The sequence below is a fragment of the Stegostoma tigrinum genome, chromosome 1 (genome assembly GCF_030684315.1).
Source record: "Stegostoma tigrinum isolate sSteTig4 chromosome 1, sSteTig4.hap1, whole genome shotgun sequence".
NCBI classification, from domain to species: Eukaryota; Metazoa; Chordata; class Chondrichthyes; order Orectolobiformes; family Stegostomatidae; genus Stegostoma; species Stegostoma tigrinum.
In genome coordinates this window covers 83,084,617-83,109,773 of record NC_081354.1, presented here as the reverse complement: position 1 = coordinate 83,109,773, position 25,157 = coordinate 83,084,617, and the positions used below count along the sequence as shown (strand labels likewise).

At 38.7% G+C, this 25,157-nt stretch overlaps 1 protein-coding gene across 10 annotated transcripts in view; it reads left to right on the top strand.

Annotated features, from left to right (window-relative positions):
- LOC125456915 (LIM domain-binding protein 2) overlaps positions 1–25,157 on the top strand; it is a 263,846-nt gene that overhangs the window by 42,330 nt on the left and 196,359 nt on the right. For all 10 annotated transcript variants that reach the window (XM_048540520.2, XM_048540561.2, XM_048540552.2 and 7 more), the window contains exon 2: positions 16,806–16,908. In XM_048540520.2, coding sequence (XP_048396477.1) covers positions 16,806–16,908 — 103 coding nt within the window. The remainder of the gene's footprint in view (positions 1–16,805; positions 16,909–25,157) is intronic.

Here is a 25,157-nt window from a genome sequence, read left to right as displayed (position 1 = left end):
TGCTGCTTTCACAATTTGAACAAGAGAAAATAGAGCCAGTGGCAGAGGAACTATGTATTCTGTTTGAAAGCAGTTCCTTCATTATTCCCTGACATGCAGACCTTCAACAGTTTGACAAGCAGCGCATGTTTCACAGTGGTTCGGGGGTGATATTATTTCATTACTTTCTCACATTCATTCTTGTTTCAGTAATATTATATTCACAAGAAAGTTGTATATGCAAGTAAAAGTAGCATAATTGTGACAGGGGAATTCAAAGTTAGTTCTTAAAATGTTTGTAACGGTGCATTCTGAGTGTCGAAGGTGAACTGGAGACATCTCCCCTAACTTCATCTAGGCTACAAGAAACTGATTTCTACCCACATCTCCAAGACCTATTTTTCAGCCCCTGGGTTCAGATGGCCATGGAGTCTGTTGTCGGAACATTGTTCTATCTATTTGCTGAATAAATGCATGTGTAAAGGGAAGTTTGTTAAAGTTTGGAGCAAATGTAACAATGGATTCTTTACCCCCATTTCAGCAAAGACTTTAAATTTTAATCCTTTGCTTCCCTTACTGGCAAAGTTCCAGCCCTATCCTTACAGTGTTCTGGTGTTTGAAACCTAAACTGCTGAAGACTTGATTTCAGACTGTGATGTGTGATTTACAATTTCATTTTAATACCATAAGGTGCTGGGGGTTGCAGTTTAGCATCTTCAGGTAAATTGAATATGACATTGTTTTTATAGTCGTGGAAAAGACTAAATTGTATTACTGTGAAACCAAATGTTTGTGAATGCACCCTTGGTGTATATATGAGAGCCACCTAGGTTATAAGTTGATAAAGAATCGCTTTTGAGTTCCACATGATTGTTTTTACAGTTTGCTTTGTGCATATGATCTGTGCAATTCTGTTTACAATTGGTGCTTTCCAAGCTAAATAATTTGATGGTGCCAGTTATCATTAATACTAAACATTTTTCTTCTGAAGTACTACAACCTGGATTCCATTAGAAACAATTACAAGTGAATGCAGCATTTTCAAACTTAAGATTTACGACAAAGACTTTGCGCCAAATATAAATGAGGGAAAAAAGTGCACATTGAAGTTAGCTTTTTGAAATCTGTGTTATTTAATTCTATGAATCAATTCTACTTGGCTACACACAGTGATTTAGGACCAAGTAAAGTTTTAAGGCCCAAATAGCCAAAGCTTTGGGCAATATTAGATCAGGGAAGAGGTGAATGGGGGTAAGTAGCAGAACTACATCAGTGGGTAGCAAGCTCGCAAAAATCTTAGTGTTTCAGGGGAATGCGATATGCAAAGCTCTTTTTCCCTCTGGCATGTTTCATCTCATGAGTGGGAATGGTGGGAACTACTTCATCACTGGGACTAGCAGTGCCCAGTTCCTCTACCAGTAGAATGACGGTTTGTTTACTTGGTTATACAGTCCTCAGTTCTGTCAGACAGTATAAGTGTGAAATTATAGTCTTCTAGTAAAGGGCTTTGGTCTGAATAGCTCTTGACTGTATTTTCTGAGGGACACTGCAGTAAACGTAGACTTGCGAATAACGATCATCATTGTTAAACATGCCAACCTTGGAATGCTTCCCTGACTTTCAGATTTCACATTGTTCCAAGTTTACTGGGGAGTGCAAATACCTTGGTTATGGTGCTTTTTACTTTTATTCACTGAGATGTGACAATTTTTCCATGCTGCTGTGGGCAGGAAATGTTCATGAGACATGACTCATTTATTGAGTTTCTCAGTTAAGTCAGTTTGGAGATATTGGACTGACTGTTTTGGTTTGGGGGTGGGACGTCAGAATTGCTTATTTAGAAGAGAGCAATAAAGTTCGTTTACAGAACAGTCTACAACTATCAGAGTTCTTGTTTTGGGTCCACGATCACTTGGAGAGGATGCTGCTGGGGTGGAGGGCACAGACTCACCCGAGCCACTCCATCTCCTCAAATGAAGCCCTTGATCTCAAAGTCCTTGTTATTTTATTTAAAATACCAAGGAAAATGGGGGTACATGTGTGAATTAAAAGAGCAATGGCTTCCTAGGCCTGTAAATATTTTGAAATAAATAAGACATCAGTTCCCTACCCTGGCTATTGGACAACCTCTGATGGTATTCAGTTTGTTGGGTAACTTTAAGCAAGAGCCACTTACCCACAGACACACAGTTTTTTGAAATAATAAGGAAAAAATAATTTTGAGATGAAGCAGGTGAGTAATACAGAAGATTACATTGTCTGATACCAGGACAGGATGGATGTGAGAAAGGGCAGATGTAATACGTTTAGCATTGAAAACTCCCATTAATGTCACCATGTACCGTAATAACAGGTACTGCAGGCAGTAAGACATTTGCCCATCATGATAAGCTACTGACAAAATGCACATACTAAAGTTGTTTATAAGAGATACCTGGCACATACAATGTGTCTGAAGCTCACAACAGATTGCAATTGGTTCATTTTTTTCAGGAATGAACATAAATACTTTAACTGCTTGAATTGGCTTATAAGCAGTCGTGTATGTTCCTGCTCAGTGACTTACTCCTTTTGCATCAGAACATACTTAGAACCATTTGACACTAACGCAATTTAGCAGTTCAGAAAATATTAGATGTACAATCCACTTCCTACAGAATGCTTTAGCAGCCATTTTGATTACTAATGTTGATACAAAATAACAAGTTAAAATGCATTGTTGTTGAACATGGTTTTCAGCCCCTCTTCATCAATGTATAAATAGCCATTATTATTCATAGAATCACAGAATCCCTACAGTGTGGAAGCAGGCCATTCAGCCCATTGAGTCCACATCAACCCTCTGAAGAGACCCCACCCAGACCCACCCTCCAACCCTATCCTTGTAACCCTGCAGTTCCCATGGCCAATCCACCTAAGTGCAGATGTTTGGACTGTGAGTGGAGACCAGAGCACCTAAAGGAAACCCATGCAGACATGCAAGAAAGTGCAAACTCCACACAGAGTCACCTGAGGGTGAAATTGAGCCTAGGTCCCTGAAGCTGTGAGGTAGCAGTGCTAACCACTGAACCGCCGTGCTGTGCTGTTGTTGTGTTTCTCAATCCCTACTCTGTTTGCAACCTGTCTCCAGTTCTCTTCCTCCCCCAAACTTATCAAGTTCATCATTAACTTCCAACTAACTTATTTCTCATGAGGTTGACATTTGTAGCTATAATTTTTCTACATATTCCTCCTCAATGTTGTGTTATTTTGCAGCTGTATTCCCAAAATAAAAGGCAATTCATTGCACCTTTCCTTGGTTGCAAGAAGATGTTTCGCTGTTTTTCAATTTTTACAGCATATTTTTGGACTTCTAAGTGACATGTTGGAAACTTTTCATAGGGAAATGGAGAGTCTATAGGACCTCGGGAACGCTGTCTAGCAAGTCAGTTTTTGTAATTTTTTCAACTTTCCTAGCTCCTTTATTATTTTTCTTGCTTTGATATAATTCATGTATCAAATACAAAATATCGCAATATACATAGCTTTGTTCCATGCTTTGAGAAAGGATTGGAAAGCAGCAAATTTGGCAGCTTACCGCCAACCAACAGAATTGGAGATCCACTGGTACAAATGTTCAATGTTGAAGTAGTGCCCTGTGGAAGAACCATTTTAAATCAAAGTTTCTGTGTTATTTCACATTCTAAGAAATTTACCAGGATGTTGCTGGGAATGGAGGGTTTAAGTAGGAATGGGAGGTTGGCTAGGCTGGGACTTATTTCACTGGAGCATAGGATGTTACGGCGTGACATTATAGAGGTTTATAAAATCATGAGGGGTATAGATAAGGTGAATGGTAGATGTCTTTTCCGTAGGATGGGAGATTTCAAGACCAGGGGACATATTTTTAAGGTGAGAGGAAGAGATTTAAAAAGGTCTGAGGGGCAATTTTCTTTACACAGAAAACAGTTCGTGTGTGGAATGAACATCTAGAGGAAGTGGTGAATGCAGATACGGTTCCAATGTTTAAAAGATGTTTGGATAAGTATGTGAATAAGAGATGTTTGGAGCGATATGGACCAGATGCAGGCAGGTGTAACAGGTTGAGTTTGGGATTATGTTTGGCATGTACTGGTTGGACCGAAGGGTCTGTTTCTGTGCTGTATGTTTCTATGACTCAATGACTATCTTTTAAAATAAAGAATGAAATTAACTATGAGAAACTAAATTTGTTAATAAGGGTATTGGCAGATTTTAAAAAATGTCTCATTATTGTAAATGATCATGTGAATGAATCATGAGTTAGACATATGTTTTAGTGATGATAAGTTGTAAGTAATAAGCCTTTTGGTTATTAACTGAGCCTTGAAGTAGAATCCATGATGGAATGCTTGATTCTCCTTAATCTTTCACTGTGACACAATAAATCTGGAGTGAATTAAGAAAAGTAGAGAAGAATTTTAAAATGTTTCCCCCGAAGATGTTTGCTTGGCTCTGTGTGCTCGTTCAAAATAAACAGCTGTTTGATTAACTACATATACTTCCTCCTTGTCTCTGTTGATATTTCTAATTTTTATGATGTTGGCAGTATTGTAAGAGTCCATTTTGAACAGATCCTTCATTGTTCTAGGAACTAGTAAGAAATAATAAGATCTGCAAAAGATGTAAAACTGTTGATGTTTCTGCTCCCAATGTCTGGCCCCCAGTCCACAACGAGTCAAGGTAATAACAATTGGTATTTTGCAGTTTTCTGTTCCATTTGGGAGGCATATAGGTTGCAAACAAGGGAAATCCATATATTTGTAGCTGAATTGCTGTGAACAATTCTGAACATAAATATATTGGTTTTGGGGGGAAGGTAGGAGATTCACCAGAATGATACCTAGACTACTAGAGTTAAATTAAGATGAGAGATTATTCAATTTAACTTTGCCTTCCCTCAGTTTCTTGAATAACTAAGGAATCAATCTACCTCTGTCCTAAGAAGATTGAGTAACCCAGCCTACACTGTTGTTTGTGCCAGAGATCCATAAATGAGTGATCCTCTGAAAGAAAGAAATCTGTCCACCTTAATTAGGAAACTCCTTACTTTTAAACGGAGTCTCCTCGTTCTGGTCTGTCCTGTTAGTCTTTCAGTATCTACCCTGGCAAGGTTCTTCAGGATCTTATGATTTTACAATAAGATCACCTGTCTTCCTTTTAAACACCATTGGACACAGGCCAGTTTGTCCAATCTTTCCTCATAAAACAATCTCTCCAAAGCTAAATCCAATTCAGGAATCAGTTGTGTGATATTTCTCTAAACTGCTTCTAATGCAATTATGCCCTTCCTTTAACAAGATCAAACCTGTATGGAGATGAGGTCTGATTGATACACGGCAGCTATATTCTGTTCCTCTTGCAAAAAAATGCATTCAATTTGCCTTTGTTATCACTTGCTGTAACTGCATACTAAAGTTTAGAGATTCATGTTCCATGACACCTATATCTCTTGCACCACAGAGTTCTTCAATCTGTTTCCATTTTACACAGTATGTTTTTTTTTCTATTTACCCTGTCAAAAGTGAATGATTCAGATTTCCCACATTATATTCCACCTACCACTCAACTGACCTATCTACATTTTTTATGTCACCATTGTAATTTATCTTTATGCGTTCAGCAAATTTAGCAACCATATGTGCAGTCATGTCATCCAAATATTGATACAGATAATAAGTACTTCAGGTATTAGACATTAGAGCTATAATGTGTTTCTAATTTGAAAATACACATTATGATCGTGTTTCCTGTTAGTTAAACAAGCTTCCATTCATAATGACATTAATCCCCACATCATGAAACCTTGTTTTTGCCTTTGATTTGGCATTCTGTCAGATGCCTTCTTAAAACTCAAGTGCACCACATGCACAGGTCCTCCTTTATTCGTGTGTTACTTCCCGTAAGAACTTTGATAAATTAGTTGTGCACCGTTTTTCGTTCATGCAACAATGGTGACTCAGCCTGATTGCATTGAGATTTTTTAAATGGCATGCTACAATTGCTTTAACAATACATCAAGCATTTTCCCTATAACCAAGAGATTAGGCTAATTGGTTTAAAGTTCCTGCTTTCTCCCATTTTTCTTGAAAAGAGGAGTTACATTTGTTATTTTTCAATCTTTTGTATGTTTCCAATGAGGTATACATTGAACGTTGCAACAGTGAGGTATACAATCAAAGGACACCTTGTCCATACGATAAATGTTCAATAAAAACCGAAAGAACTACAAATACTGTAAATCAGGAACAAAAACAGAAGCTGCTGGAAAAGCTCAGCAGGTCTGGCGGCATCAATGAAGAAAAGAAATCAGGGCTAGCATTTCAGGTCCAGTGACCCTTCCTCAGAGCTCCCTAGGGAGGGTCACTGGACCCAAAATGTTAACTCTGATTTTTTCATACATTGTTCATACATTACATGAACAAATAAAAAACATGGTACTGAATTACTCATTTTTGTCTACTGTCTTGATTACGAGAGGTTCTCCTCAATTCGCTATTTCATTTATTAGTGACTATCGAGGAGCTAAAGTCATTGAAAATACTGGGTGGCTTAGAAGGCCAATTCTCTGGGCAGTTAATGGGTAGCCACTTTTGACAGCAGTCTGGAGTCATATATAGGCCAAATGTATTGTGGACAGCATGTTTCCTTTCCTGAAGAGTATTCATTAAACCAGTGAATGTTTATTACAGTATGATGGCTTCATACTTGTATCTTTTTTTTTCTGTTTCCAAACTTTTAAACTGTTTTGAAATTCCTAAACTATCTTGGGAGCTTGAATTTCTTTCCCTTGGATTTTAGACCAGATCTCTAGATTACTCACTCAGCAATCCTGGAGCATAACCATCATGCGGTAATCTGAAGCTCAGCTAGGAACTCGCAGTGACTGTGGAACAGGACTAGTAGAGAAATGAACTTAAATGGTCTTTTGACTTTTGACTAATTTGCACTGTTAGAGAATGTGCCTAATAAAGACCACTTAATCAAAACAGAAATTATCGGAAAAGCTCAGCAGGTCTGGCAGAATTTGTGGAGAGAAGCCAGAATTAATGTTTGAGGTCAAGTGACCCTTCAAACACAGGGTTCTGCTGAATTTTTGCACAGTTTCTGATTTTATTTCTAATTACGGCATCTACAGCTCTTTCAGTTTTTATTTAGTGAAGAACACTTAATACTGGATGCTGTTGTTCCCCGAATTCTGACAATCTGAATCTGCCTAAAAACTAAGGAATGCCTATGTTAAGATTTGAGCATTCTTATGGATAATTGCGTGGCAAAACATTAGTGTTGGGTGAAGCTGGATTGGCTGTTTACACATACGCTGCATGATCAAGGACAAAAGATGGACTTTACTAACCAATTCTCAGTTGTTTAGTAATATATAATTTCCATAGCACCAAAGAAAAAGAGCCCAAATTTCAAACACGCCATCAGTCTTTCTTCTGTTAATGGACTATTATTTGCCTTCAAATGAGGTAGTATTTGAAGAAAAGACTTAAGTGCAAGAATTTTGTGGATTTGTTCAGATGTACATCATTAATTGTTGATTTTTTTTGACTTTTAAACCATTGGGCAAATGTGGGTGCAAATGTGAATTTGGTTAAAAATGTTACCACGTACGGCATTTATTGTAAAAACTGAAAGAACTGCGGATGCTGTAAATCAGGGACAAAAACAGAGGTTGCTGGAAGCTCAGCAGGTCTGGCAGCATCTGTGAAGAAAAAGATCAGAGTTAACATTTCGGGTCCAGTGACCCTTCCTCAGTGGAGGAGAAAGACCACTGGACCTGAAACGTTGATTCTGATTTTTTTCTTCACAGGCACTGCCAGATTTGCTGAGCTTCCAGCAACTTAGGTTTTTGTTCAGGGCATCTATTGCCTTGTATATTTCAAGCTTACTAGTCAGAAAATCATTGTGGGTTGAAGCCTCAGATCCTGATACGTGCTTCCAACTCTGAGCTGGCTGTGGTGAAAGTGAAAATTCACCACATGCGTAAAGTTTTGATATCTGGCCTAAAGGAAGAATCTGCATAAAATGTGACCCAGTAATATTTCAGATAATTTATCCCCGTTCTTAAGAAAGAAACTTCCAGGCAGCAAAAGATTTAAAAGAAAGTTTGCTGTAAAGTGTTAATCATCTGGCTTTTAGAACTTGTCTTGAATCTTTTGAGGTTTACACCATTAAAATGCCTTTCCTTCCAATTTTACACCAAGAGTAGGTTAATCAAGCTGGACAATTTTGGCAGAAAGTTAAGAAATGATTCACACGTTTATACAGTGCAGACCAGAGTGTGATAACTGACATTTGAATATTTTATTCATTCTGATTGCAATGTTATTTAAAAAACAAACTAGTATAAACATAAAATTACAAATCACATCATGAATTTGCTTTAAGTTATGGAACACTGACCTCAAATATTGCAACACTGATTTTTGGAAACTGTGTGTAACAAGTTCAGAATGTAAAAGTGCATAGCAGAACTTCAGTAGAGAAAAATATCTTTAAGCAGCTGTGTTCAAGATATGGGCTGTGGGGAAAATGCTCTTGATCTGCTGGCAAAGCTCCTGTTCATTCCATTTGTCTTAGTGCAGTCATGTCAACTTTATCAACTTCATGTTCCGTCACCTTTCGGATTGGAAAAGGCTGATTAGTAGAAGAGGATAATTTACGAAGTAACTCTTACTGGCTCAGCAGTTATTGCTTGTATTTATATAGCACCTTAAGCACAGTGAAACATCCCGAGGACGGTTGAGTGGAGCATTTCATAGCTCATAGAATCCCTACAGTGTGGAAATAGGCCTTTTGGCCCAACAAATCCACACCAACCCTCAGAGCATCCCCCCAGACTCATCCTCCTAATCTACACATCCCTGGACACTATGGACAATTTAGCATGGCCAATCCACCGAGCCTGTACATGTTTGGACTGTGGGAGGAAACCGGAGCACCTGGAGGAAACGCATGCAGACACTGGGAGAATGTGCAAACTCCACACAGACAGTCACCTGAGGGCGGAATCATACCTGGGTCTCTGGTGCTGTGAGGCAGCAGTGCTAAGCACTGAGCCACCATGCTGCCCCGGCTACCAGAACAAAATTTGCCACCAGGATATTGAAGGACATATTACGATAGGTGATCATAAGTGAGAGGTGGAGAGTTTGAGGGATTCAGTTAGGAATTCTAGTGCTTCATGCCCAAGTCACTGAAAGCACTAAGCACAATTATAGGAACAAAGAAGGTAAGGATATGTAAGGCACCACAATCAGCTGTTTGAAGTCCTAACCAGGATGAGACTTTAAGGTTTTGGAGTAGATTTGTAGCTCGGGTTGTGGGTGTTGAGGTTGGTTGGTTGGCTGAACAAGCTGGTTTGTTGTTCCACAGATGTTTCATTACCTTGCTGAGTAACATCATCAGTGCAGACTCTGGTGAAGCGTCGGTGTGTTTTCCCGCCTGGTTTTTAAACTCTGGGGTCCGTTGAGATGAATTGCTTCACTTCTGGTTTTTCTTCATAGTGGAGTGTATATGGGGTCGGGTTCGATGTGTCTTCATGAGTGTTTAATTTCATATCAAATCAGTTAAGGGAAACAAAATAAATAGAGGCAAAGAAAAATTACATTCAAATTGAGGGATAAAAGGAATATAAAAACTTTAAATAAACATTTTCATTTATTTTTAAATTTTGAACAATAACCAAAAGTTGCGTGAATCATACTCTATTCTTGGAAGAGTAAATTTTTGGATTGGTGTGTAAAACAAATGTAGAAATGGCACATCTTTTAAGGGTTGCTTTCATTGGAATGTTCAAATCCTGACTTTTCCCGGTGTGTTTAGTTCCCATCTCTGAGGAAACTTCACATTGCTCATTGTATTTGAATAATGAATCTGTTGCTGATGTACCGTTGCTTTCCAGGTTATGGTGAAGAAGGGCATCATAGCTGCTTTCTGATTTTTGCATTTGATTCTATGCCTGTGCGCACGTGTATGTGTTTGTGTACATACCTACATAAGTGCGTACAGTCCCGGACACATTGTGTCACGCTGTCCATGCAAGTAACGTGAAGCTTTTAACCTTACCATTATCTTGAACACAGAATCCAGTCCATTGTTCAGGTTACCAACTCCCAAGTGATCTCTCCAAGCACCTGAAATGCTCACCCAGTGTTACTTTGTGAATAAGGTGGAATTTCTTCAATAAAAAGCAGATCTAAAGTTAAATCTCTTAAATCTTCTGCCTTATCGCCAAGGGAATCCATGATCATGAGGGAACAGGCAGGAAATTGGAGTTATGATCACTAGCTCTGATATTATTAAAGAACAGAGTAGGCTAATTGACCTACTTCTGCTCCTGTTCCTAATGATCTTCTTAACCTGACACCAGATCAGTGGAAGGAATCAACCTGGTGGGTGAGAGCAAGTGGGGGTAATTTGCCTTGAGGAATGAAACATGAATCTATAATCCACCATAGATCATTTTTGAACGTCCAATAATCAAATGTTTCTAGTCTTATGCGCAGTAGGATAAGATGGATTATTGTTTTGATGTTCAGTGACAGATGTGGCTTCACTGTTATCCATTTTGACTAAAAGCAAGTTGCATGCAAAAAACAGGTAAGTTTTGTGCATCGCATGGCTTTGAACTATCTACCTTCTGTACTGTCGGGAAGAAAATGATGTGCTATAACCTTTTAATAATTTTTAAATAAAAGTAAGAAAAATATTTGTTACATGCATGATGTAGCCTTGTAATTCATGACATTGTAAAGAATAAGCAATGAGAGAAATCTGAGAATGTTGCATCCTACAGAATTAAATATTTATTGCTGTACAGAGTTTTAAAAAATTCATTCACAGATGAGGGCATTGCTGGCCAGGCACCAGTTATTGCCCATCCCTAATTGCCCAGAGGGCAGTTAAGAGTCAACCACATTGTGCTGGGTCTGGGGTCATGTGACATGACTGTCAGAAAATGTTATCAAATAAGATCGTTATGGTTCTTGAAGTGGCAAAATTTTATCTGCGATAACATGTTACTGTATGGTAATTGTTGATTACTGCAATTTTCTGTATGTGGTCAACATCTACCTTAGTAAATTACACAAAAACAATTCCCATGTTGATATCTGGGTAGGCTGCAGTATTTCTCGTATAATCTCTGTTTTCATTGTTGTTGGATTATGGAGTGACTGCACATGTTGATTGTTGCTTACTTAGTGTAGCATGTATCAAAACCTATGAATTCCTTTTATAAATCCTTGAGGCTGTCTCACTGTGATCTTTTCTACAACGTGCCCTGACACATCTATAAATTATTTTGACAAGGGTGATATGTGAAAATCAATACCTGTTTATCAGGTGTCATCAAGTGGATGTTCATACTAGTTGGTCTGATGTAGGACCTCTTCAAGAGCTGTGTAATTGAATAGGGCTGATGCCTGCAAGGTGCCGATTGTCAACTGACACTGATAAATATCCTTTCAGTAGATTTGTTGCAACCACACTTTAATATTAATACTGAACACAAAATCACAATTCACCTCAGATTTATTTTCAGAAGGAAAACTGGTTCCTTGCCCAGTAGTTTACGAGGAGTTTTTTGCTTTTTTTGTTCTCTTTGTTTGTATTTACTTTGTCTGCTTACTTTCAGGCTGTATTTTTGAATGGGGATTTGAAGCCCACGATGAGATTGAAATGGAATACATCTAAAGCAACGTTTAGTATTTTTAAGAAGCCTTTGCCAGTTGCCTTCTATCTGGAGCAAAATTAGTTTACTTCAGTGTTGGCCATTTTAAACACTGAATATTTAAATTTACACCATGTACTGCATGAAGCCTAGCTCTGTCAAATAAATGATTAAACATATTAGATGTTAGATTGCTGACTGTGCCTTGGGTGTTGATCACTAAGTATGAGAAGTGCTCTAGAGATATTTCTAAGGGGTGAAGGAATGTGCAGAGTGTGAGCACCAGTCAAATAATGTGTGACGTCAGTTTTAGTGTCACTGTAGTTAGGTTTACAGTCCAGTAATGAAATAACTATCAACAGTCTCAAAGAATGGAATAAATTAAAGATGTTAATTAAAAGAAAAACCTAAGGCAGTTAACTGATGAGGTAGATGTCATGTTGCCCTGACCACTGAAGGAGAAGCAAATTATTGTGACCTAGCATACTTGCAATATTTGATGTCAATGTGACTATTGTAAGTAAAGTTTAATTTTCAGTCCACAAATATTTCTTTGTGAGGTAGACAAACTATGACATTACTCTTTTCTGTGATTCTTTTGCTCTCCCCAAAGAGTCTGGACAAGAATATCTGAGTGAGCCATTGCTGCTTTGGGTTGGTTGCTGTGAAATGTTTTCTGTCTCTTCCTGTGGGAATTGCTGAGCTTCTTGTCTAATGCTGTTGGAATGAGTTTGAATGCCTAAGTGTGTTGCTGATCGGGGGCATGGCCAAGTTTTACAACATCTCTTCGTAACAAGTTATCTCTCTCTATGCTGCTGTTGTGCTGAATGTCATTGCCTTCACATTCAACGTCACATTTATATAGCTGCGTTCTGCCAATCATGTTTGATGTAACTTTTCTGCTTTTTGCTATATGCACTGCATTGTACCTACACTGAAATAAGATCCAACTGTCAGAGTGACATGCCTGTTTATATCAGTCAGCCGGGACTCCCTGATCGGGGCTATTAATCTGTCCAATCAGGGAACTCATATTCTAATAAGGTCCACCTGGCTGACTTCGTTACAGTAACTGCATGTATGTTGCATTTAGTCTGTCCCCACAAATCTGTTGCTTTACCATTAATGTTCTTTATAACTTAGAATCTGTTTTACTGTTTTGAATAAACTATGTTTCACATAAAACTAGCATCCAGGTTCAGCAGGTAACAAAAAAGACAGACAGACATTTGCCCTTCATTTCAAAGGGGATGCAGTATAAAAATAGCTCAGTTTTGCCAAGACAATATGAAGCACTAGCCAGACCACAACTAAAATACTGTGAAAGTTTTGAGCCCCATTATCTAAGGAATGATGTACTGGTATTGGAGACAGCCCAAAAGCGTTTCACTAGGCTGATAACAGCCCTAGGGAGATTTTCTTACGAGGTTTTCAATTGCTTCAGGATTGGACGATATGTTTGAAGCTGAGCAAGTGGGCAATTATCCCATAGGAATGGTAGCAGATGATTGCATGGCATAGCATTAATGAGACTTGTGATAAATTTGCAGAAATCCTAATAGCCTTTGACAGCCATTTCATATAATAAGATTCTGATTCAGTATCTAAATTCAGTAAAAGGGTCCAGTAACCAGATCTTTGTATCAGAGATAATGGGAACTGCAGATGCTGGAGAATCTGAGATAACAAAGGCTAGAGCTGGATGAACACGGCAGGCCAAGCAGCATGTTAGGAGCCCAAAAGCTGACGTTTCAGGCCTAGACCCTTCATAGGCCTGAAATGTCAGCTTTTGTGCTCCTAACATGCTGCTTGGCCCGCTGTGTTCATCCAGCTCTACACTTTGTTGTACCAGATATTTGCAGACTGGTTGAGGGATGTGGACTTGGAGGCAAGAAGCAAAATTAATATCATAGAATCCCAATTGTGTGGAAACAGGCCTTTCAGCCCAACAAGTCCACACCAACCCTCAGAGCACCCACCCAAACCCAAACCCCAATTACCCACCTAATGTACAAATCCCTGAACACTACAGGCAATTTAGTATGATCAATCCACCTAGCCCACACATCTTTGGACTGTGAGAGGAAGCCAGAGCACCTGGACATGGGGAGAATGTGCAAACTCCACACAGACAATTGCCCAAGCATGGGATTGAACCCAAGTCTCAGGTGCTGTGGGACAGTAGTGCTAACCACTGTGCCACCCATATGAGTCTGTACTATAGTTGTTGCTTCTGATGCATTGGAACAGATTAATGGTGATCGAAAGAAAGCTTAACTTTAGGTGAAGGAATTCAGTCATTGAGGCAAACAGAAGTGCAAAAACTAAACTGGGTAGTACTGAGATGTCAGTGACCATTCAGTTCCATAAGCACTGGAATGTAAAAGAGGAAACAACAGAATAGAAGCGACAGTTGGTAGAGAAAGCGTTATATGTTATAAAACCTTTTCAAAGATGTGACATCAAAGAGACCCACAGGGGTAGACCGTGCCCTACAAACATTTGCAGAATGCTGTCCCCGCACAGAAATTAAGTCTTTTTGAAAATCTGCAGAAATACCCTACCTTTGTAGGTTCCGAAGAAAAGGTCTTCATGCTTAAGGTTATTTGTGAAGTTGTAAAATGTGTGGCAGAAAAGAAAAAAACAAATTACCTTTGGTGAGATCATTGATTCCAACATTCTAGAATGCAGACATAACCATGTCAAGAGACAGATTGCCAGTATTAAAATAGATATTGGAGTAAGTGTAATGGTTTTCTCAGGCAATGATCTGTTGTTAACAAAAGAAACCCAGTTATGTCCAAACAAAACAAAAACGGAAGAACTGTAGATGCTGGAAATCAGAAACAAAAGCAAAAACAGAACTTCTTGGAGAAATTCTGCAGGTCTGGTCGCATCTGTGGAGATAAATCAGAGTTCACATTTCAGGCCCAGAGATCTTCCTTCAGGACCCAGTTACACAGTCTTGGAACGATTGACAATCTCACTCCATTGTGAATCTGCTAAAGAATATATTCGGAGGGCTAAAGTGGTTTTGAACTGCCTCCAAGAGGAAGGTGTGACACTTAATGAAAAGTGTGCGTTCTTGAAAATGTCTGTTGGTTTCGCTGGGCACCTTGTAAGCAGTGATGGCATAATGGCAGACCCACAATAAATAAGAATCATTTATAAATTCCCAATTTTTGTTTCCATCCTGAATCTTCAGTGATTCCTTGAAACTGAAAGAGGTGTCAGTGTCAACAAAGCATTACTGAAGAGGAGCAAGAAGTTTATGATTCCATTCCTAATTTATTTATTCACTCTATTGCATTGTGGGTTGGCATCATCAATTACTTTCAGGGTTAGTAGCCCCAATTTAACAAACAGTTCAGGAATGAGAGTAGTCTTATCCAAATTGCAGGTTTAAGACTATAACTAGAGATACCTTCCCAGGCCGCTAATCAGGTGATAGAAGGAGAAAGAGTGCAGGTGAGAGACCAAGGGAGAGAAGCGGTCATTGTCCAGAGAGATGATAATCTTATTTATTACATACTTCAGAAAGTACTATAGGTGGTAACAGGAGAATCTTATCTATATAATAGATAAATCAGTTAGATTTTTTGAAGAACCGGGCAATGAGCCACAAACAAAGGACCAGATGCTACAAATTTCAATGAAGACTGCCCAAGTCAAGAAAAAGAGTTCACAGAGAATCTATTTATCTTCCAATTCTGACAAGAGCATGATGAGGGAAGCCTCCTGACTGACTGATTCTGTGATGTCAGAGACCTGTGGGAGATGGGGTAATATGTTTAAAAAAAAAGGATGAAGGCTTACGCGGAGATGAGCTACTGGGTTTTGTAAGGTTAATGCAGGGCAGCGTGTAACCTGCACCTCGCATGATGCTAAGGTAAGAGAGCCGATATGAGAGGAGATTGATCAGCAGTGTATGATCTAGTTATGAAGAGCTGTATCAAATTCAGTAGTGTAGAACAAACCAGTTGCTGTTTGAACATATCAGTACAATGAAGTGATGCAGACATACATGCAAGCTAGACTGGTGTATTGGCTGGAAAGGTTGTTTGCGCTGGATGATGTTTCTGTTGCAATGCTATGTTTCCACTCCTTGGTGGTAGAGGTAACGAAAAGTACAACTTGCCATCAAAGTAGCTGCTTTGCCCCCTTTGGATAGTATATACTGCATGAGTTGTGCTGAATATTCGATTCCAATGGTGTGAATATCATTCATTGGAACTATTTTGTCCTCGAGCATATCAAACATTCAGTGTTTGGTGGCTGCATCAATCAAAGAGAATCGTTTCAAGTTCTTGAAATGTAAGATGTCACATCATATGCTGTGGAGGATTGATTATTGCTTTACTCTAGTTTTTCTTCAGTCCTTTTCTTCAATATTTAGCAGCACGCTGCAGAAGATATGCATGAAATTCTTTCAGCTTTATTTGTTTGCTGGGAAAATTGTCCCTTGGAGAATGCCTTAAAACAAATATACAGAATGCATTTTAATTCAGTCGCCAATTAGAGGCATCAGCACTGCTCTCAGATTGTGTTTTGTTTTAGTTTATCACTATTATTTCTGTTCTTTGCCCACAGCTTAGTGGGCACTGTTTCTTTCTTTCTGAAGCTAATCTTCTGTATTTTTGAACTGTGAATACACCATCATTGTAAATTGGAAAAATGTCTCTTCTGATTGGTACTTGCTCACAATGAGCTCCTGATCTCAGCAGTGTCCTTGCCTTTGTGACAATTATGGCATGATTTCAAACTCCTTTTGAAAAACAGTGGGTGATTTGGTAGGTCCAAAGAGCAGAAGCATTGGTACATATGTTCCCCTTCACCACATGGGTGGTATTCCACTGGGTCAGATCACCTGACATTATAGTACTTGCTTGACATTAAATCCGTTGTTGAAATGAAAATAGGATGGGTTCTATTAATATAACCACTTCACTAGGTTATCACCCATACATTGACAACATAAATTTTAATTGTGTTGTCTCTGGAAATCATGCAGTGCTTTGGCTTTCAAAAAGATTAATCCTCAATTTGAAAATAATGTGCATACAGTTTTATGTTGTAGCATCAGTTGGATATTGATTGTTACCTTTTGAAAATTCTTTGTCCTCAGGACAGCGACAACCTGTGGTGGGATGCCTTTGCTACAGAGTTTTTTGAAGATGATGCAACATTAACACTTTCGTTCTGCTTGGAAGATGGACCAAAGAGATATAGTAAGAGGCCATTTTATCTGACCGGTATAAATGTTCTGAATTTTTCTTTGGGTAGGAAATTTGAGGAAGAAGAAAATTTTTCCATAAGTCACTTGATTCACCATCACGGTGTCAATTCTTTTTACTCCTCTTCAGGTTAGTGTTGCTAACTGTCTTTACACCAGATTTATAATTTCACTATACTGTAGATGAGGTTATCTGTAATTATGAGCATACATTTGGCATTGAGGAAATTTCTGGCTCTATAATACGTTTTTCAAAATAATTGAATTACAAACGCAGCAGTTTTTCCATAGAAAATTCTGAAATACCTGCAGAAATCAATGCTTTTTACAACTAATTAACTTAAAGTTATTTTGGGATTGGAATATCTTGTTTGAGTTATTTTTAAAAATGGGTGGACAATCATCAGAATAAATCATTCTAATCCTGTTGAAATGCAAATATTATTTCAATCAACTTAATCAGTTTGTGGTTTCAAATGCCAAATAAATAAACTAATAGAAGACAAGAAAATTCAGTTCCATTGTATTGAAAAATACTAGCAATGACACAGCATGTAGAAAGAAATTGTTCAGACCTGCTCGTACATTAAACAATAGACACCTGTAAAATTTAGGGACGGTGTTACATATGAACATGCACATTATGAGTAGGAATAGTCAATTTGGCCCCTCCAATCTACTCTGTCATTTAATGATATCTTGGCTGATCTGGTTGTGGCCTCAAATCTGCTCTCCCACCTACCCCCATCAATCTTTGACTCCATTTTAGTCAAGAACCTGACTACCTCTGCCTTAAACAACTTTGGGAAAGAGAGATCCAAAGATTCAGAATGCCCTGAGAGAATTTTTTCCTTCATCTTCATCTTGCATAAACAAATGTACAATTTTAGAGCATTAGTCGTCCTTTTGACTGTCTGTGGTAGATAATTCCATTTTGCCAGTACCTGCACAGGTGATGAGTGTGTTTTCTACAATCCCGTGATATCAATCTAAAATGTTCATTCAACGATGCTGCTGCAAACCACTGAAGAGGAATGCTGAGGTTTCTGGATTTGTTTTGGTTTGAATGATTGTACGTGGACTCTCGTGCCTCTCAATTTTTATGCGTTATTGAACTTATAAGTAAATCTGATGAGATAGTTGACTCTACACTTGGTGCTTAAAATGTTAGTATTAACAATCATCTCTCTCCCAACTAATTAGAAAATTGGAAATGTATGTAACATTTATACCTTAAAGATGAAAATCAAACTGAATTTGTAATTCTGTAAATTGAGTCTGATATAAATAATAGAACATCAAAATCACAACAACTGAAGATAAGAACCCAAGATGTAAGTTTTGTTCTTTTGTACTCATCAATCAGGGTAAATGTTAGACATTTAATGGATGTACAGTTATTTATTGAGTGCCATTTTCAGCTTAAATAAATTATTTATTGTCTTGAAAAGCAAATAGTCCTCTGCAGAAGTTCAGGTGTTGTGTATTTAATGAATAAATCAGAGGGAAAGAGAAAGCAAACCAGTGATTTGTTTTCTTATTGCTGAGTTGTCTAATTTTTTAAAAACGGATTAGCTCTGATTAGGGCCACTAGTTTAGAAACTGAACAAGTCAAGTACCATTTTCTGTGTGGAATTATTCCAATTATTTTTGTGTCAGCGAGCTTATTCCATTACACTCTCCACTTGCATATAGAATAATGAAAAATAGTAAATTTTATGCCTTTTTATAGATTCTGTTGGTGTCTTCCAGATCTGCGCTTCCTCATTTTTCTGTGACAGCCATAGAATTGACATTACCCTGGAGACTATTCTCAAAGAATAATGTACAACCTCATCCCCAATCAATTTCTATAAATTTGCAAAGACTTTAAATCTTACCACTTCTCAAGTGGAGTAACTGTTTATTGCTGAAAAAACATTTTTGATTAACCTGTTCAGATATGCTACTAAACACCTCTGGTTCAGGCGGGGCTTGAATACAGGTTGCCTGGCTCAGATATAGGGACATAACCCCAGTGCCATGAGATTATTACATTTCGAACTCGAGGGGTCAAGATTTGCACCAATACCAGGCTCCACTGCCCAGTCACTGCCTTAGATATTTATTATATATGGCTGTTACAATGAAGAACTGTAAGATAAAACATTGTTTTTACAAAACAATATTACCACTTGGAAATAAATTTGTTTAAAACATTAAAAAAAAGGTTTTTCTGAATATTTCTTTAACACTGCATTTGTACTTGGTGCTGATCCCCAAATCACTACTGAGTTGATTTTCTGTCAGATTGATCTCCATGATGTAACTTCATTCGCATTTGAGGACCATGATGGGATGTATCCAGTGCAGAGCCTGCTATGATGAATAAGGACATAATAGTTTGATTTTAGTGTTTTGGACAGCTTTCGCATACATGTGGGCAAGAATGTTTTCTTTGTATCTTTTAAGCTATTGTTGAAGTATCCGGTTGATTAAAAACATTCTTAAACTAATTAAACCTCTTTTATGCGATAAATGTAACTTCTTGTCGAAGAATATCAGTTAGTTACAATATCCGATAGAATATAAACATGTTTGTGAGCCCTGAGAAGATTCTCAGTGTATTCAACACCTGAAAAGGTAATTCAGCTTTTCTCTGCTGATGGACCTATGAAGTATATCTGTCATTACTTGACTATTTTTCCCTTTTATTGAAGAGGTAGGTCATACATAGTTATGACCTATTTGTTGACAGATGTCTGTCAAATGAAATGATATTACTTCTCCTTGAAACAGAGCGTTTCATCTAGTCTCCTCTTGGTAAAGAATGGCCAGCAGAGAAATACTAAGGTATCAAATTTGCTTTATATCAACCCATTGAATTACAATTTGGTTAATGCTTTTTATTATTATTGTGCTTTTTACAATGATTTAAGTTTCACCATGTATGAGCAATGGCTGTTTGGAATCAAAACATGTTTACTCTATGTCATGTGTTTTATTCTGCATTTCCAAACCAAAGGAAAGATGATTACAACAGGTGCAAGGACATATAAACTGTGAGTTACAGTAGAGATTGACTTAAATGTTTTCTCCAAAGGAAACCTTTTCCTAATGACTAGTAAGAATGGTCTGATTAGATTCCCTACAGTGTAGAAACAGGCCCTTTGGCCCAACAAGTCCACACCGCCCCTTGAAGTATCCTACCCAGACCCATCCCCCTATAACCCACACACCCCTGAACTCTATGGGCAATTTAGCATGGCCAATCCACTGAGCCTGCACATCTTTGGACTGTGGGAGGAAACTGGAGCACCTGGAGGAAGCCCACACAGGCATGGGGAGAATGTGCAAACTCCACACAGACAGTTGCGTGAGGTTGGAATTGAACCTGGGTCCCTGGTGCTGTGAGGCTGCAGTGCTAACCACTGAGCCACTGTGCTGCCCTCTATCTTTCTAAAACTAACAGCTGCTTTACTGTTGAGGAAAACATTGTGGGACACCAGTATTGACAACGTTCAATTCATCACTTTAAAAGCCATAGATAATTCTGCAAAGGTACTAAAATTGCACCTTGTAGCAAGGATGAGAACAAGGGATAGGGTGCGATTAGGTCTATTCTTGTTGTCAGGCATCAGATTTGTTCGTTATCTTATCGGTCAACAAGACATAGAAGCTGGAGGGCAAAAGGCAATTAACATCTGGTCGAATCAGTTGGTGCATCATTCCTTGTGAACTGTTCCAGATAACAGGTTATGTCACAGAACAAAATTATTGTGCTGTCAGTGTAATGCAAACCTGTTGTAGTAAATCTCTAGCCAATCTTTTCAGTAGCTCTGAATGCTTCATTGGCTATTTATGTTCCCATTTTGTAGCAAAGTGTTTATATTTAGCACTGGCTTTTAGGAGTAATTTCTGAATGTGGAATACACAGATTAATTGGAATTCTAATTTATGCGCAATAAGGAAGTTCTTCAGATATTGTAATTTGGATGAAAGCAATAGACTCTCTGTCTACAGTCTACAATATACATACCAGCAATATGAAATATTAACCGAATAAGACAAGAATTATATTAAAATGTATCACAGATCCTGATTGATGTAATCCCAGTGATGAATGCTTGTTTCTCTGTTCTATATATTTTGACTTCTTTCTTTATTCGTTAATGGGATGAGTACATTGCTGTCCACCCCTTATAGTCCAGATGGTAGTTAAGACTGAACCACATTTCTATGGGTCTGCAGTCACATTTAGGCCAGACCAGGTACAGTTGGCAGTTTCCTTCCCGAAAGGACATTAGTGAACCAGCTGGATTTTTCCCAACAATGGACAATGGATTCATGGGCATCATTAGGCTCTTAATTTCAGAATTTCATTGGATTCAAATTCTACAATTTACCCTTATGTGATTTGAACCCAGGTCCCCAGACCATCACCTGGTTCTCTGGATTAACAGTGCATTGATAATGCCACTAGGCCATCACCTCCCCTGTGATGTGTGAATTGGTGCGTACCATGTGCACACACATGCATCGCATTGTGTCAAATGTTAGGCTGTATGAGTGTGTAGTGTTGCAGCCAGTGTGTGGGTATTCCAGCTGCTGCAGAGAATTAAATGGCAGATCTGTGGTCTGAATTCCTGGGCTTTCTGGGGGCGTCACTGGTTTAGTTTGGTGCAACGCCAAATGCCCTGACAGCTCTAACTGATGCCACTGTTCTCTCTCTTTCGGTCAGCTTCTTTACGTATTTGCTCAGAATGTCCACTGCTTTAAACTGCACAGTTGCTGATTATATGGATGTTACTAGTTATGGTTAAGCTACAAGTATGTTACATTTTGCAACTGTTTTTTTCAAATTCTTACCTGCATTATGGGGAGGTGGCAGAGTGGTATTATCACTAAACCAGAGACCAAAGCTAATTTTCTGTGGATATGGCTTTGAATCCCACCATAGAAGATGGTGAAATTTGAATTAATGAAAATCTGGAATTTTAAAAAAGATGGTCTAATGAAAGTGTTGGTTGTTGTGAAAACCCATCTGGTCCTTCTACGGAGGGAAATCTGCCGTCCATTACCTGGTTTGACCTACATCTGACACCAGGCCCATAGCAATGTGGTCGACTCTTTACTGCTTTCAGCAAGACACTCAGTTCATGGGGCCGTTATGGGTGGGAGATAAATGCTGGCTCATCCTGTGAACAAATTTTTAAAAATTACGCCAGTGGCTACATTTCAAAAGTATTTACTTAGCTTTAAAGGATGTTTGAGGATGTAGTGAGCTGATGAAACATAAATACCCTTCTGTGCTAGATTGTTGAGACTCGTAAACCTTACTTTGGATCCATGAGTTCCTGTGCCTTTGAGGTTATCTCATCTTCCCACTTTGATGAGCCAAACAAGTTTTCTTTTCTAGCAAGATCCTGCAGATGGTGAAAATTTGAAATTATGAGAAAATTTTGGAAATATTGAACATTTCCAGGATCTCTGGTTTTTAAGTTAAAATTCTGAAGCAAGTTTGTTCTACCAAAGCTGTATAGGTCAGGACTTGCTGAGGCATGATTGATTTCTCTACCTGCAGCTGCTTTTAAATTGTATTATATTGCAACTAATTTTTAAAGGAACAGCCACAAACAAGCTTTTGACAAATGCAAATACTGCTTTTTTGGCTACACATAAAACACAATGTTTGAACCTTGCTTGAAAAAGACTTGAGATTCTGTAATGCACAGTTTACATATTACCCCACTCTGTAACATTGTTTCATCGCAGCCTTCAGTAAAAAGTAAGATTATTCATTTGTGACGTTCTTTGTAATATTGTTTCCAAAATGTATAATCATCTGGTTCACTTTATACCAAAGGAGAGGTGACAGGGCTCCATGGAGCATGAATTTGCAATCTTTTCTCTCTCAGGCACTTCGCCAGGGCTGCCATTCAGCTGTTGACAGAAGTAATGTGCAATGTCAAGATAGTATTGCCTGTGGAGCAGACATGATGGGCTGAATGGCCTACTTCCACTCCTACATCTTCCGGTCTGAAGCGAGACGTTCTAGGTCCAGACGTATGTGAAGTTACCCTACACAGCCATTTGCACCACCACCACCAGCAGCACCACCACCCCCCTGCACTGACATTCACCTACCTTCCACTCACCACGCTGTAGTGCCGGAGCACAGGAGGCACGTGGAGACACTGAGGGAATACACAAGTGTGGTTGGTTGGCACTTGTAAATAATATCAAAGTGCTTGATTTATAAGTTTGGTTTGGAATGTTTATTTTGTGTTGACTTTTACTTTTGCTTTATAGCCTAGTCAACACTGTGATGGTCAGTGACAGAGGGAAGGTAAAGTGTCGAGCGCTGACCAATGAGGTATTGACGTTATGGTTACTGGTATCGCACCTGGGTAAATGATTCATGGACAGCGTCAGAAAGGGCTGTCTACATCGCTTCTTCTTCTCTTCAAGCTTCAGGGTTGTCACCTCATAATAGCAAAGTTGTTTACAGTCAGATGAAGGTCTAGGCCCAAAAAGTCAGCTTTTGTGCTCCTGAGATGCTGCTTGGCCTGCTGTGTTCATCCAGCTCCACACTTTGTTATCTTAAATCAAACACTCTTACCTGAATTGTCGCAAACTCCTTCAGACTATTCCAGGCAGCAGTTGCATTGTTTCTGTGTATCTGTTGTACTTTGCGCTTTGACCTGTCTTTCTTTCTGTGCATGTTGGTCACGTGTAGTAGGTTGTGTATTGAAGTCACTAGCCATGTTGTCAACTATATTCCGAGGAGCAGACTTAGGACTTTAACTCTGTTTCTCTCTCACAAATGGTGCCTCACCTGCTGTATTTGCGATCATGAGACATAGGCGCAGAAGTTAGCCATTCAACCCATCGAGACTGCTCTGCTATTCACTGAGTTCATGGCTGATCTGACGATCCTCAATCCACCCTTGATTTTCTTGCTCATTAAAAATCTATCTATCCCTGCTCCCCAGAAAATGATGAAGATGCAGTTTAAATGTTCTTGAGGCAGGGATAGCTAAATTCTTGATTAGCCATAGACAGGGAGGCAGAACGTGGAGTTGAGGCATGAATCAAAAGACCGAAAATCGTTCAGATATATTTCACGCAGAGTGACAACAAGAAAAATGCACATAACCTAGAAGCAGTCTGAGTGTTTCCATTCCTGATTCTTGCTGGTATGTATGTACGTTTGTACAGCCATGACCAGCTTGGGTTCCATGTGAAACCCTCTGTTGTGGAATGATATTGTGGCATACATTGGTGGCCTACTTTGGAGAGGACTGGAGTCAGTGTTGATTTTAAACATACAGATACTGTAATATCTGTGCTGCCCTGCAGCATTCAGTTCTGTCTGTTTAAACTGCTTTAGTCTTGGGTGCTGCTGCTGCATTGTAAAACCAGAGCAGCGACAGTATATTAGTAATGAGTACATTAATATACTTCACAGCACCATTTTGAGTGCTGTACAGCGCAGCATTTTATAAAGTGCTGTGAAATATGTCAATGCACCCTTCATTAAGTGTCCATCAGAGCTGCTCATTTGTCACTCAGGCTCCACCTCTGTAAAGTTATTGCACTGTGAATCAAAAAGGATTGTGCTGTGAGATAACTTTTAAATTTGAGAATCTGATGCACCGAAGCTTGCATAGTTTATAAAAGCAGATGACGATGGAGGAGCTAACACCACTAAACCTTCATTATTAATTGAGTGGACAGAATTCAGTTGTGACAAGAAATGCTGCCACAAATGATGGAAATGAAAATTTCAATTAAATAAAGTACTGTAATGTTACATTTTGCTACATTGTGTATACGCACACAATATGTAGCAATAAAATCATGGTTCTTGGAGAGAGCAATCCCATTATTTGTGGCCCAATCTATCCTAGACACATTGAAAGTAGGAGAATTTTATTAAAAGTTGGGACCATTATGAACAAGAAGTGGGGTGAAAATTTAGACAATTACTTCCATAGAGAATGATTTTACGTTGTAGCATTTTTTTGCTGAAGTTGTGAATGTGAGTTTGAATACGTCTATATTTTAGCTAGGAAAAGGGTACAGAGGAAACTTGTCCTCACCCGAAACACTGGGCAGAAATTGGCAGGGGATATGGTGTAGACAGCTCTGTCCTGTCACCAGGAAAGCTGGTGAGCAGCTGTCAGGCCCAGAAGAAGCCTGCCCTGCAGCCATAGCATGTGCCAGGTGAATTACTGGTGCAGAATGGGACTTTAGTCCCTC